Source organism: Spodoptera frugiperda, chromosome 25, assembly GCF_023101765.2.
Source record: "Spodoptera frugiperda isolate SF20-4 chromosome 25, AGI-APGP_CSIRO_Sfru_2.0, whole genome shotgun sequence".
In the NCBI taxonomy this organism is placed as follows: Eukaryota; Metazoa; Arthropoda; class Insecta; order Lepidoptera; family Noctuidae; genus Spodoptera; species Spodoptera frugiperda.
The window spans coordinates 1,139,323-1,152,993 of NC_064236.1; the positions used below are offsets into that span (position 1 = coordinate 1,139,323).

General features: G+C 35.0%; 2 protein-coding genes across 5 annotated transcripts in view; one reads left to right on the forward strand and one right to left on the reverse strand.

Annotated features, from left to right (window-relative positions):
• Nucleotides 1–7,448, forward strand: part of LOC118263381 (alpha-tocopherol transfer protein-like) — an 82,395-nt gene extending 74,947 nt beyond the window's left edge. For all 3 annotated transcript variants that reach the window (XM_050704281.1, XM_035575327.2, XM_050704280.1), the window contains exons 2-7: nucleotides 3,260–3,453; nucleotides 4,052–4,211; nucleotides 4,750–4,811; nucleotides 5,868–6,061; nucleotides 6,357–6,561; nucleotides 6,865–7,448. In XM_050704281.1, coding sequence (XP_050560238.1) covers nucleotides 3,270–3,453; nucleotides 4,052–4,211; nucleotides 4,750–4,811; nucleotides 5,868–6,061; nucleotides 6,357–6,561; nucleotides 6,865–7,073 — 1,014 coding nt within the window. In that variant the 5' untranslated portion in view covers nucleotides 3,260–3,269 and the 3' untranslated portion in view covers nucleotides 7,074–7,448. The remainder of the gene's footprint in view (nucleotides 1–3,259; nucleotides 3,454–4,051; nucleotides 4,212–4,749; nucleotides 4,812–5,867; nucleotides 6,062–6,356; nucleotides 6,562–6,864) is intronic.
• A 24-nt stretch (nucleotides 7,449–7,472) lies between these two features.
• LOC118263552 (chondroitin sulfate proteoglycan 4) overlaps nucleotides 7,473–13,671 on the reverse strand; it is a 32,999-nt gene continuing 26,800 nt past the window's right edge. For both annotated transcript variants that reach the window (XM_035575627.2, XM_035575619.2), the window contains exon 25: nucleotides 7,473–13,648. The gene's annotated coding sequence lies outside the window, so the exon portion shown is untranslated. The remainder of the gene's footprint in view (nucleotides 13,649–13,671) is intronic.

Sequence of the window (13,671 nt, forward strand, 5' to 3'; positions counted from 1 at the left end):
AAAATTATGCTGCCTTCTGTTGCCTCATTGTTAACGTTGCAACAGCCGGCAACACAAGATCTTTGCTATAGATTAATACTTACGTTTTATGCGGAAAAATGTCGAGGTTTTATTGACAACGATTAATGATGTATCATAGTAAACATTGTTTGAACCACGATTATACTTAAGTGATGCTTATAAATCTCATTTAAATTTTAAAGGTACAACTTTGATAATTATAGGCAGTCAGCCAATCAGAATAACTTAATTATTTAGTGGATTTAGCTACCAAAGAGTTTTAACACATTCTGTTTCGAGTTCATCTCAAAATCGTATCTTTAGAAGGATTTTGTCAAAATTATTAACATTGATTGGCAGTTAATAATATTGTAGCACACATAATTATGACTTTGACTCTTCTTACTGAAAAAAAAAACCCAGACGGTTAGTAAATTTTATCCAACTATATGGTCACACAACTATATGGTTACAAGGGACTACGTATGGTGTAGGTGGTCACATTTTCGACAGTTGGTTAAAAAACTGGTTTACTGTCAACATTGCATGCCCGGTCTTGACCTGCATTTTGGTGAATGGATGCACCCTACTTGTAGAAATGGGAGCCATTTCTCTTTCATTATAAGCCTGTAAAAAAATAATATGTAGGACAAAATCACATGTTTTCGTTGCATACGATGTAATGCCGGCTGTTAACACGAGGTGTCGTGTTCAAGAATCAGTACGTAATGTACCTTTCGTCTTAGATATTTGATAATGTACCCCAATTATAATACTGCTGTCAGCATTTTTGTGTTAAAAACCACAATTATGCTACAGTTACTAGAATATCGACTCTGAGGACGCAGTTACATTCATCCCATCAACCTGGTCAAGTGGTCATTCGATGATGCTGCACAATCTAATTGCATACTTTTAAACATGCGAAGCGATGAGATTACTTCAATATCCTATTATGTGGAGAAGGCCCATAGTTCTGCTAAAGATGAAGCAAGACTTAATAACTTTTATTAATTCTTATTAATTATTCAATAAAAGTAAAGTTACCAATAAGCTGTAGGATGTTGCATAATGTTTGATGGGTATATTAACACCTAGTGAGTGGCCGTGAACTCAAAGTTGGAGAATGTTTGTGGTATTGTTTGTTCTTCTAAGAAATGTATACCCATGACTATCTCATGCATACTTCTAACCTATTTCGGCAAACAGTGGTAAAGTTTAAAAGTTTTGTTGTTGTTCAGGGATACTCAAACTTGTATATTTGCTTAATGAAAATCATTTTATACCGTGCATCTGTATTAAACTAATAGGTGCATCTTGTCCGGTATCTGCATCAAATTATTGTGCTTTAACCTTTATTCGGTGAATATGTCCACTGCTGGATAAAACCTCCCCCTAGTCCTCTACGCTGAACGACAGCTCATTATCTGCATCCAATGGCTCCCTGCTTCAACGAAACTGCCTTAAATTATTACTAAACGAAAACATGTCTAATTCAACGGTACATTGGGAAATAGGAGCCGACTAACGCGGAGACGAACCCGAATGAAAAATGAAATTAAATCCACTTGAAATTCAATCGCCATGCAGCATCGACTATTATGAACTTGCTCATGAAACTCGTTAAATTATTACTAATTTAAAAAAATGACATATTCAACGGTACGTTGGCAAATAGGAGCCGATTAAAGTCGAGACGAACCACTACGAAAAATGAAATAAAATCCATTTGTAATTCAATCGCCATGCAGCATCGACTATTATGAACTTGCACATGAAACGAGACCTTTTTCGGGCATCACGATTATATTACAAAAACTTAAAATTGATACCAATATCCATTGCTTAACTTATGCTCCAAGCTAGTTGCTTAACTTGTCGAGTATATGGGAGACAAAACGATTACTCGATTGTCTGTCACTCAGACGATAGTTTGCGAACACGCAAGGTTTTGCAAGCGTTGGGAAACAACGGATACCTAAACGAAGGACACTTGTCATATTATTTACCCAAGATTGAAGACGGACGCTATTTAGCTGTTGTCTTCTTAAAGTGTTCTAAGATGGTATTGTTATGATATGTTACATTTTACTTCGTGTACTAAACGGTAAAAGGTAGCCTACCTTTACAGTTACAAACTAAATTGTCTACGCTATTTCTGATATGACTTCTTTGAAAAAACATCGAAAATAATTTCAGTAAAGTCCAGATCAAGTAAGAAAAGAGGAAATTATTCTGTGTGTAGCATAAAAGAAATTAGTCGGGATAATACTTATTCATTCAAATTATACGCGTAAGTACGACAATAAGGATAAATGCTTTTCAAACGTGGTTCGGAATAAGATTGCACATGTAGGTAACGTTACAAAATAAATCAATCGAACAGGCACTATCTATTATGACACAGCAATCGTGGGCTGAGATACTTGAATATTTCCCAAGCCTAACAAATTATAGTGGGCTGATTCAAACCTATTCAAACTGCCGTGGCGTGTCCGCCATTATAAGCTTTCGCAATGGCGAAATAAGTGCAGAGAGTACCTCGTGGTTCTATGGAGCCTAATTGTGCATAACATCACGTCTTTTCCTGAAAGGGTGTGGAAATCTAATAACAAATACCCACGCAATTTTTTACCAATATTGTATTAGAGGCACAAGCATTGTTCCTCTTGTTTCAAACATCAGGGAAGACTATACACTATACAGATCCACTCACGAATAAGTGTAAAGAGCGGGTATTTCCTTGGCCTATTTCTTCCCTTTCCCAACGTGTTTCTTCTATTTTCCGCTACATTTCTTCATTTAGTAATAATCTGTAGGTATCTAATTAAGTTTGTAAATGCTGTAATCTCTGCCCTCTCTCAATGAGGAAACAATTAAGACGTACCTAACGGTAATATGCTACTAGACTGTACTTGATCGAAGGATCCGATCGAAGCAGCATTCCGATGAATACTACTTAGGTACTTCGATATTATCAACCTTCCAAGTAATCTTGACTTGGTTTCATGTAACCTCTAGTCCTAACCTTCCGAACAATGCGGTTTTCCCTGTATTAAATAAAAGAAACAATGCCATTTATTTCCATTCACCGATGTTTTCCTTAAAATATCTTGATTGATGAATGTAGATGATGCGAATGACCATGATGATACCTGAATCATCCATCCTCAATCATTACTGAAATTATGGAGAATCTTGCTGCGTATACCAACTTCTCTTATATAAAAGTTTAATTTGGTTTTCTCTTTCTTTTCAGATCCAAAAACATGTCTAGAAGAACCGAAAAGCGTTTCCTGACTGAAGCTGATGAGTACCAGTGCCCCCTCTCTGCTGACACACAGAAGGTAGCTGAGGATGAACTCCGGGAGACTGAGAACTCCAGGTCGCAGGCTTTGGCAGCACTCAGGAGCTGGATGGAGCAGAACCCCAAGTTTATGGCTATAAGGATGGGTAAGTAGATAGGTCTACTTAATAGATTTAGATTTGAATGGTACACAAGCAATTAGAGCATTATCCTTGCTTTAGTAGATTGGTTGTAGTTGTTGCAGCTGCTCCCATAGTCAAATGGCATTTAAAGGCTAATCTAATGAGCAAAAGGTTTGTGTATAGGACACTGCAGATTTTTTCAGTTTTCGTGGAGAGGCCGAGAAAGGTAGATTAACCTAATACCTACTTTGGTAATAAACTTCTTAGAAATCATTAGGTATTAAAAAAAACTCGTATTACGTTTTAAGAAGACAGACTTTATTCCTTAACCGGTAAAGCTAAATTCTGTGGGCATAACAACAAATAAAAATGGATAAATTTAGATTAATTTGATGATTTTATGAATGGAAATAGTAACCAAAAAAGTTCATAACACGCTTAGTGAACATTAAAAAAAGTAGAATTACGTATTTTATCCTTTAAGATTAGATTAGATTAGATTAGATGAGTAAAGTTAATGAGCATATCTAATGCGAAATTTATGTAGGTGTTGGACATTTTTACATAATCTCAAGTATATTTATTACCTTATGAATTACAATTGTATGTATTCCACTTTAAGATGCCAGTTACCTGCTCCGGTTTCTTCGCGCGAAGAAGTTCAGCGTTCCGATGGCACAGGAGGCTATCGAGCGCTACATCTTGCTGCGTCAGTCTTGGGGCATTGCCTTCAACCAGCTGGACTACAAGCTGCCAGTCATGATGGAACTTATTGACCTGGGGTGAGGCTACCTTCCATTTATTTTAGAGATTAGCTAATGCCGTAAAAGTTTTGCTAGAAGCTATAGGAAGACTACATAAAGACCTGTGTAGCCTTGTTGTGGTCATGTCACCCAAAAAGAAAACCATTTTTGAACCACCTCTAAGAGTTTCAATTTGGACAGAAATAGGCTCAGAAGTATCAAGTTTACAACGAAGAAGTATTAGTGGATGGCGAGTCATCCACATATTTGATACCATTGTTACTCATTCATGCCAAAATTACTGAACGAAACTGCGTGTAATTAGGCTCTCAGAAACACAAAGGCTACCGACACAAAGGATATTATCTCAGGAGATCGTACGGTGTTCTATTTTACTCCTATGCAAACTAAGTTTAGTCAAAAAAAATGCTGATAATAATGTTTTGCATAGATTAACCTAACCGTGACTAGCTTTTAAGTTACGCGTTAATGAGTATCTTGCTGTTCTCAGCCGAACAGCTAAATTATGCTGCCATCCGTAACTCACTGTTTTTACCTTCTTTTTTTTCTTTTTCAGATACATATTTGTGAGTCCGTTCAAGGACAAGCTCGGTCGTCGTGTTGTCATATACAGGCCTGGTAGATATACAACCTTATGATAATCATCAACGAATTTCAAGTAGTATTCATTTTATATATTATTTTATCTCATAAGCATATTATATATCACATTACATATATTATATTAATTGCAGTTATTTATTTATACTGGTAGCGGGGAAGGTTGATAAATCTGGCTTATTTATGTATTGTGCATCGTTTCAAGATTTGCTTATTAGCTCGACTATTTATTAGTAGATACGGTGTTAAATTCACATATTATGCTTCTAAAATGCTATACATTTTTATAATTAATAGGTAAGTGCATACATTCATTCGCCATTATAGCTATACTACTAGCAACAACACTTCAATAAATTGGTAAATTCACACTTTTTACAATTGATATCTTTTATTCAAAAACATTATATTTCTCTGGAGGGACCGGATCCTCTTAATCTAAATAGGCTAGCTCCAGAACCTCACTATGCAAGACTACTTACGACACCTGCGATATATAACCTATGCACATCTCCCACACACACATGAAGTTTATAGGCTTACTATCACCTACAATACTTAAATGAAATAATTTTGACAAAACAACACAACCCACTCTATTTATCGCTTATAAACACTTCATTGTACTTATTCGCACACCCATTATTAGTCGTACAGTCATACTATAAGAAGATTATACCCAACAGTACCTACTTACTTCCCTACTTACAGCCCCCCTTTAAAGCCCTTAAACCTTGCATACTTGCGTAGGCAAGTATGTAAGTATTATACATCGTATCTAGTAGGTAATACTTGACACGGAACCAAAGATTCACACAATGATCAGCAATGTTGGACAACAACTCCAATGCAACTTGTTGAGCACGATATCACTTCGAGTGGAGTCAGTACGCGCAACACATCTGGAGACATGTTGCTGATGAATGGTGCGAGAAAGAGAACGTTGCTAATCCAAAGTTCCGTGCTATCTGTGAACGTGATGTGCAAGTGTTCCTACATGACCCGTGCCAAGTGTTCCAAAATGGATACGAGACTTTACTGTTCCATATTCCTGATACATGTTTCTTTGTACAGGTGTGTTCGACCCCTACAAGTACACCAACCAGGATATGTGCAGAGTAATGGGCATCTGCTACGAGACCCTGCTGGAAGACGAGGAGAATCAGGTCCGAGGTGTGGTCCACTACGCTGATGGCAGTGGTGTCAGCTTCCCCCATCTTACCCTGTTCACTCCTAAGGAAGCTGTCAGGATTGTGAAGAATGGAGAGGTATTTACAGATTTGTGTTTATGACATTTCCAAAACTTTCTTTGTGCCTGCTACCATTCATACTGTCATCGCCACTGAACTCGATCTTCAGCCCTTCGCATGCAACCACTGCTAGCCACTTTGCTGGAGAGCCACGAGTTCTTATTTCGTTCTTCTTCTAATATAGCCACTACCACTTCAGTTTCGTTATCCTTTGGGCTATGTTAGATTACCACAAGACTATATCTCTATTAAATCACCTAGTTTTGAATCACTCCGAAAATTCAATTGATTCAATGTAAATTTCCTTTCACAGCGCACCCTCCCGATGAGACACAAAGAGATCTACGGTGTCAACGTCCATCCAACTGTCAAGTTTGCACTAGATTTCGGCATGGGTCTCATCTCTGAGAAGATCAAGAAGAGAGTCAAGTTGTACAGCGCTGTGGAAGACGTGGAGATTGACAAGAGTCTACTACCCAAGGAGTACGGCGGTAGCATGCCGATGAAGGAAATGATTGGTGAGTTTGTTTTAAGGGATAGCGGCCATGGCCATTATGGTTAGAAACCTGTGCTGGCTGTCATCACAACATCGGCGCTTTTGTGGGGAAGAGGACCAATCCTCTCAACTCAAAAATCTCTAATACCCGAGTATCAGTGTTTTATTGAAACTTAGAAATCCGTTAACATCTGTTGGCGAAACGTCAAGAAGTCAAAATTATGGCGAAGAATAAATAGAAGTAAAAGTGCTATCGCTTCTTCTGTTGAGAATCTTTGGTAACCTAAAATAATTCAGCTAACTAAAAATTTCATTTACTTGCCAGATTTATGGAAAGAAGAACTCGCCAGAAAACGTGACATCCTTCTTCTGAACGACAAAATGGCGGTCCGTCTTGAAATGTACAGCGAAGCGGCGCGAGAGGGCGCCATATCTGCACTGAAGTCTGGCGCAAACACCTGCGCAGGCGCCGACGCGGTCGGAGACGCCATGAGAGGCCTCACAGGCAATTTCAGAAAACTTGAAGTAGATTAATTTGTTTAACACTAGAATATAGACTGATTGTTTTATAATTTTAAGTAATTTAGGTCATAGATGTGATATGGGATCCAATTTTGTTGGGTGCCTTTGGTTTTATCTCAGTTTACTTACTCTGGGAACGGAAATTAGAGCTGTCCAATGTATTGAAGACTGGCTTAAATGTATGACAGCTGCTATATTTAATAATCCCTTAGTTTTGCCTGTTATTATAAATAAAAGATAAGTTAGCAATAAGTGTGGGTAAGTATTATGTAAGTTTAAGAAAACTTTTCGTACAATCGAATTAAGAAAAGGGGAATAGGAAAACATAATGTTATGTTCAATTATTTTCTCATGTGATTAATAATAATAAAACCTTTTTAAACAAAAGTTTGTTTTAATAAAACACCTCGATAGTTTATTAAATCGTTTATTAAAAATCCATTAACTACGAACAGTGCGCGGGCGAGTCCATTAGTACCAAGGCATGAGAGAGTCTATTCTATGAAGCAAATAATTACTAAAAAATCTAGATTCTCGCTTGATACTGATAGACTCGAAAGCGTACTGTATCAGTAAAAATTAATATACGTGACTTGCACATCGCCACGCACCTAACAAACTCATACAAAATGCAACTTGTTAGAATTTAATAATATTATGGCACGATACAAAATGTGTGATGTTAATTCTGCCCTAGTTCAACTATATAACCAGCTTACAAATACATTACGTAACTTAAACAACGGCTGTCTTTTCATTGTCTGGTTGTATAAAATAATTTGATAGATGAGATGATCATTACTTTATAAAATTGAGTATTATCTTTAAGACCAGACATTTCATCGAGTTACTGTTAATTATTGTTAATCTTTTACATAAGTACATTAATCTATTTTACTTCATTACATATTTTCTTTAAATAGCCTTCGGTTCGTTACTTTAAAATAGATGCGAAATCTAATATTCAAAAATATTTTTTTATGTTTGTTATTTTATAAAAAATGTGTTTAATATTATCTTAGTACTGTTAGCTGCTAGTATAGCATAATTGCTATCCATTTTTAAAAAAGTACCGAATTATTTTCGCACGTAATTTAACCTACTAAACAATTAAATGTGTATTTTTATTACTAAAAAGTAATTGAAAATCTAGTATATGGACGATGTTTAACTGACTTTAAACTAGGTTATAAGATTTGAAAATGAATAAGTTATAAGCAATCAGAACTCAATAGACCTATAGTCTTAAAACAACGTGACAAAAATACACATTTAATCGACAAACGACCATAATTCAGTGAGCCTTGAGCCTATTCAATTTAAAATGCCAACATTCTAATGATTATGACCCTATATTCGACTATGTTGTTACAATAAGATATTCAACATCTATTGTTGAAATATCAACCAATACATCATATTGTCATAATCATTTACTTTTCTATTATAAATACGAGCAAAACCAAGATGGTACTACAAATTACACATACATTACAATATTTCTTTGTGTGCATGCCTGAAGGTACTATTGGTAATAGGAAAATTTGGTATAAAATAGTTAACAGATCAAATGAATAGTTCACTTGCGCGAATTTGGCACGAAAGAGCAAAGAGTTTTTGAAATCATTTAATATATAAGTTGGATGTGTTTGTATTTAGAGGCTCTCAAAGTGGCTTTAGTCAGCATTAATGACAAGATTTCATGCAGTCACGTCTCCAATGTAGCTTTGTACCAGTTTGTGACTCAGTTATCGTTTCACCAGCCTTAGCCCACAGGTCAAACTGTATACGAATCATCCTTTAAAGTCTACAATTACCGATTAAACAGTTTCTATAATGCACAGTACAGCTAGTTCGCTCCTTTACAAAAATATAGACACATTTCTCAGTATAACATCACTATAGATATATAAATATTATTGTAAATATATCAGTCGTCGGGCAATTGCTCGCTAGTTCATGGTACCAGCAATCCAAGGGGCTTGGCTGGCAATAGCCAATCGATATTGCTCAGTTATATAAGTGTGAAATCGTTAGTTTCCATTGCAATGGCCGAATGTATCTTTGAGAGCATATTTAAACAATTTCTTCGTTATAAATATAGGTAATATTGTACTTAACTAGGCACTTTAATGTACAGAGCAACAAACTATAACTATGTGCATGCGACGACATACAAATCTGTTTCTAATCTATGTGCGATTCAATTCCTTATGTTCAAGGGGACTTTTGGCACATTGGAACAAGGTTGGTAGTTCTAGCTAAATCAGTATTTAGTTACACTTAACGTATAAAACGCATTCTACACTATGTAGTACGTACGCCTTAATTTTGCATAATTATACGATTTAAGTAATATTTTTGGTTAAACATTCCATTTTTCATCCATAAAAATTTGCAGGGCTACTAAATCTCTTTAAATGGATAAAAAGCCAATCAAATTTACTTAATTATCAGTCCATTTAGCCGTTGAACGAATTAATTATCGAAGGACATCAATAAATGAAGTTTCCTTAAAACGTACATGTGTGTTGTAAATATTTAAGTACAGAAAACATTGTCTATATTCGACATAACTTACTTTTAAATTATAGTATAATAATATATAATGTATAACATCAGTTAGACATCTGCAATAACAGTATAAACTTATATATCAAGTTATAATTAGATTCTTAAATTAAAATATTAAAGATTCTAATAGATTTTGTTATATTGTAAATAGACTTAATCTAAATTCTCTAACAAATGATAAATGACGCTTAAAAATAATTTGTATATAATAAAATGCTTGTTGGCACTTGATTTGGCAATCGTAAGTGTGTGGAGACGTTTCTTGAGTATATCAGGTTATATAGGGTGAAGGAAAATACTAATGTAGCCTTTTCGAGGATGCTCGACTAATTTCAAGACGCACCGGGGCTCATAATCGTTTGAAATACTCGAGCGAACTTTACCAATCAACTAGTCGAACATAGTCAACGAATCTAAGTGAATAAAATGTGTATTTCAATTCATTCAGTAACAACATTACAGGGAAAATTAATTTATTCTATATAACCTTTAATATTCAAGAAAACCGCGTTAAATAATATTCAATATTCAAAATATGTATCTATTTCTAAAACAAGATCATTCTAACATTGTAATAATTATAATGTGTAGGAGAGGCAATAAAATATACTCCTTATATGCTAAGAACATACTTTGAAATTATATCTGTTTGTAAGCAGGGATCGACAGAAACAGACATGTGGGTATAAAGCTATAATAGTTGGTACATAGTGATAATATGAATACTACAATACCTATATTACTTTGGTGTTTGGTTTAGAATAGGTCGGTATCCATAAATCTAATACTGCAGTTTAACAAAAATATTGAATAGGGTACATGGCTAATTTCTATTTCAACGTCCGTCTGGTAGATTATTTTAAAACATTAGACACGTATTTTAATTTTCTTCGTTGTATGAGTGAGGTTACCGGAGACCCAATTCCCCCTTCCCAATCTTCCCCATCCCCATTCCCGAACAACAACCCTTAAATTCCTAACTCCCAAAAAACCGGTAACGCACTTGTAGAGCCTCTGGTGTTTCAAGTGTCCATGGGCGGCGGCAATTGCTTACCATCAGATAATACGTCTGCTCGATTACATGTCGATGTCTCATAAAAAAAAAAACGTTCAACGATATATTGATTTGAAATATCGCGTAACCTCATTTATTTTACGTTTTATACTTAGAAATGACGTAGTTAGCTTCCATTTCTAAAGTTTGATTCGTTTTATATATGTTTTGTTTTCTTATACCAGAAAAAAAATACGTGTTTAATATTTTTTCATTACCTAACTGACGGAATTTTCAATCCCTATTCTACCTACGACGTTTTGAATCGCATACGGGACGTGCCTACGATACGCACACTGAGTTTCACTCTTATAGCTTTAGTAACAAGGTTCATATTAACCATAATACTGAGTGTCACAGTGTCATTTGTAGATATTTGTGCTTTATTTCGTTGTTCTATATTAAAGTAGTCTAACATTGGAAGTACATGAGGTTTCATTATAATATCTATGTATACTTTAAGATTCAACTATCAAAATTTTACTTTTAATTTGAATTCGTTTCATGGTTACTATTTACAGTCTAACTAAATTGCTTTGGAATCGGGATCACAACATTTCCTTGCTTGTAATAAAATAAATATGATTTATCGTTTATCCAAACGATTTTGATTTGTATTGCTTTAGCATGAAGATAATACTTGAGTGATACATATAGTTGGCATATTTTATTGTTTTAAATGCCATAATTGAATGAACTACAAAAAACAATGTACAAAGAAAATTCAAAGAAAGAAAGTGAAGATATCATGCGATATCTTATTTGGCAAGTATTTAATCACGTATTGGAGCGACCAAGAGTGCAACTTGATCATTTTAAAATGACTACAACGTCATTTTATCTTCGGATCACACATTTGATTGTTAGTTCGCAATCTGCTTAGGCTGGACGGCATCCAATTTATACAATTTAAAACGTACAAGACTATGAAATTTATTAATGTCATCAATATAAAATTGTTTCCAATCAAAGTGCGCAGGCGACGTTTGTACAAAAATGCTCGTGCGCTGTTCGTAAGGTACTTGCAAGCTGTGAATAGCATTCACCAAATATGAATGCACTGGATAACACATACATAGAGCATACCAGAATTGAAACTAAATAAATAATATTTACCGTCCAAAACCTTTGCTAATGTGACGTAACAATCTCTTTTCCTACCAACTAGCTATTTCTACAAGACGCCATTGTGCTGCGGAATCATCAATGGCCACAATAAGGAGATAAATGGTATTCTAATTAAGTACATGGTACAGTCAATAGGGGATCGGAGAGTTTAAAGAGAATTTGTAGGGTAACTTCTATCATCATTATCAGCCAAAAGACGTTTACTGATGCAGGAAAGAATCTTTCAACTGGTACTCCTTCTATATTTATGAAGGAAATAGTTTGTCAGGGAGTGTGGATGTTTATTTTTGTATAGATTTCTCGCTACTGACTAAATCTGATTGAACGCAGAGATAGATTATAGGTGACCACCTATACTTGTTTCACAGTCAGGTCCAACAATGATCTAAAATACCCAACATAGAAAAGTGTAGTAAAATTCTGACTTGACTACCAGCGGATCTATACATACCTCTTGCTAGAAGACGTAGGTATGACCACTTGGAGATCAATCTAGTAATAGAAGTAGGTATAATGGGACATTTTAAAATAATAAAATTACACGAACCACGTAAACTTTTCGAGGATGCTCGATCAGTTTCAAGCCACTGAGGGCTTATAATCATATTACGAGTAGCGTCCGCTGCGAACAAAGTCGCGCAGCTAACTCTAAGACCAACTAATTAAACAACCTCGTTCAGTTCAAGTGAGTTCAACAATATCAATATGGGTCTCATAATTACAGTGAAACATCTAAAATCTAAATAAATGTAAATATACAGTTTACGAGGAAACTTTTTGACAATGCTCGACTAGTTTCGAGCCACCCCGGGGCTCATAATCTTGTACTACGTTGACTAACGTTGCGCAGCTTACTATAAGACCAACTAGTCAAACATGGTCGGATAGTCTATAAGTGATAAACTGTATATTTAAAATTAATAATAGACTGCTAATGATGTTATATTTAATAAGCCTAAGCATTCGGGGAAGTAAAGAAAGTTAGGTAAGGTTAGGTTAAGGGTAACTGCATACAAGATCGCGTCCAATCCGTCGATTTTGAAGTTTTTTTAATAGGTCTGTAGGCTACATACCTACATGTACCGACACCTAACTGGTGACACCCATAGGTCCATGTTCATCAGTGAACGTTTTGTGGCTGATATTATGACAATGATAGATATATATATATATATATATATATATATATATATATAGAAATATATATATATATATATATATATATATATATAGAAATTACAACAATACATACACAGAAAATACTACTACTCTGGGACATGTACGAGCCTGACAGTTAAAACTGGTATATTACCAAACAGTAACTTACGTCACCATACACAGTAAAGCCATCAGATACCAAACAAATTCATTAATTTCTTACTTAAATGCGATTACGTTTTACAGTTATTTATACAGATACGTAAAGTTAGCTTGGGTATGTATAAAATAGTTACTGTAATGAATGTATGGCTTTTGATGTAGTAAAGAAGTAATGGACTATTTACGTTTAGCTTCTGTTCTTATCTAAATGGCATTAAGAGTATGTATAACATATTTCTACTTCTATCGATATTATACAGTTGTATACTGTGTTTACATGATTGCGTCATTTTCACATGAATCAAGCAATTCTAGACAAATTCGGAATGGCATACAATTTTATAGTAAACGGAGAATAATCTATTGTATTGGTATTCTTAAAGGGTAATTTCGCAACTTTCATATTTACCGTTGTAGTTGCTGAGTAGAAAAGGAGTAGGAACTAAATCGATGCCGCGGCGGCGCAGGCGACGGTTCAGTGTCACCGATCTATCGTACGCTGTCACCGTTACTGTGGAGAAATTAAATTATACT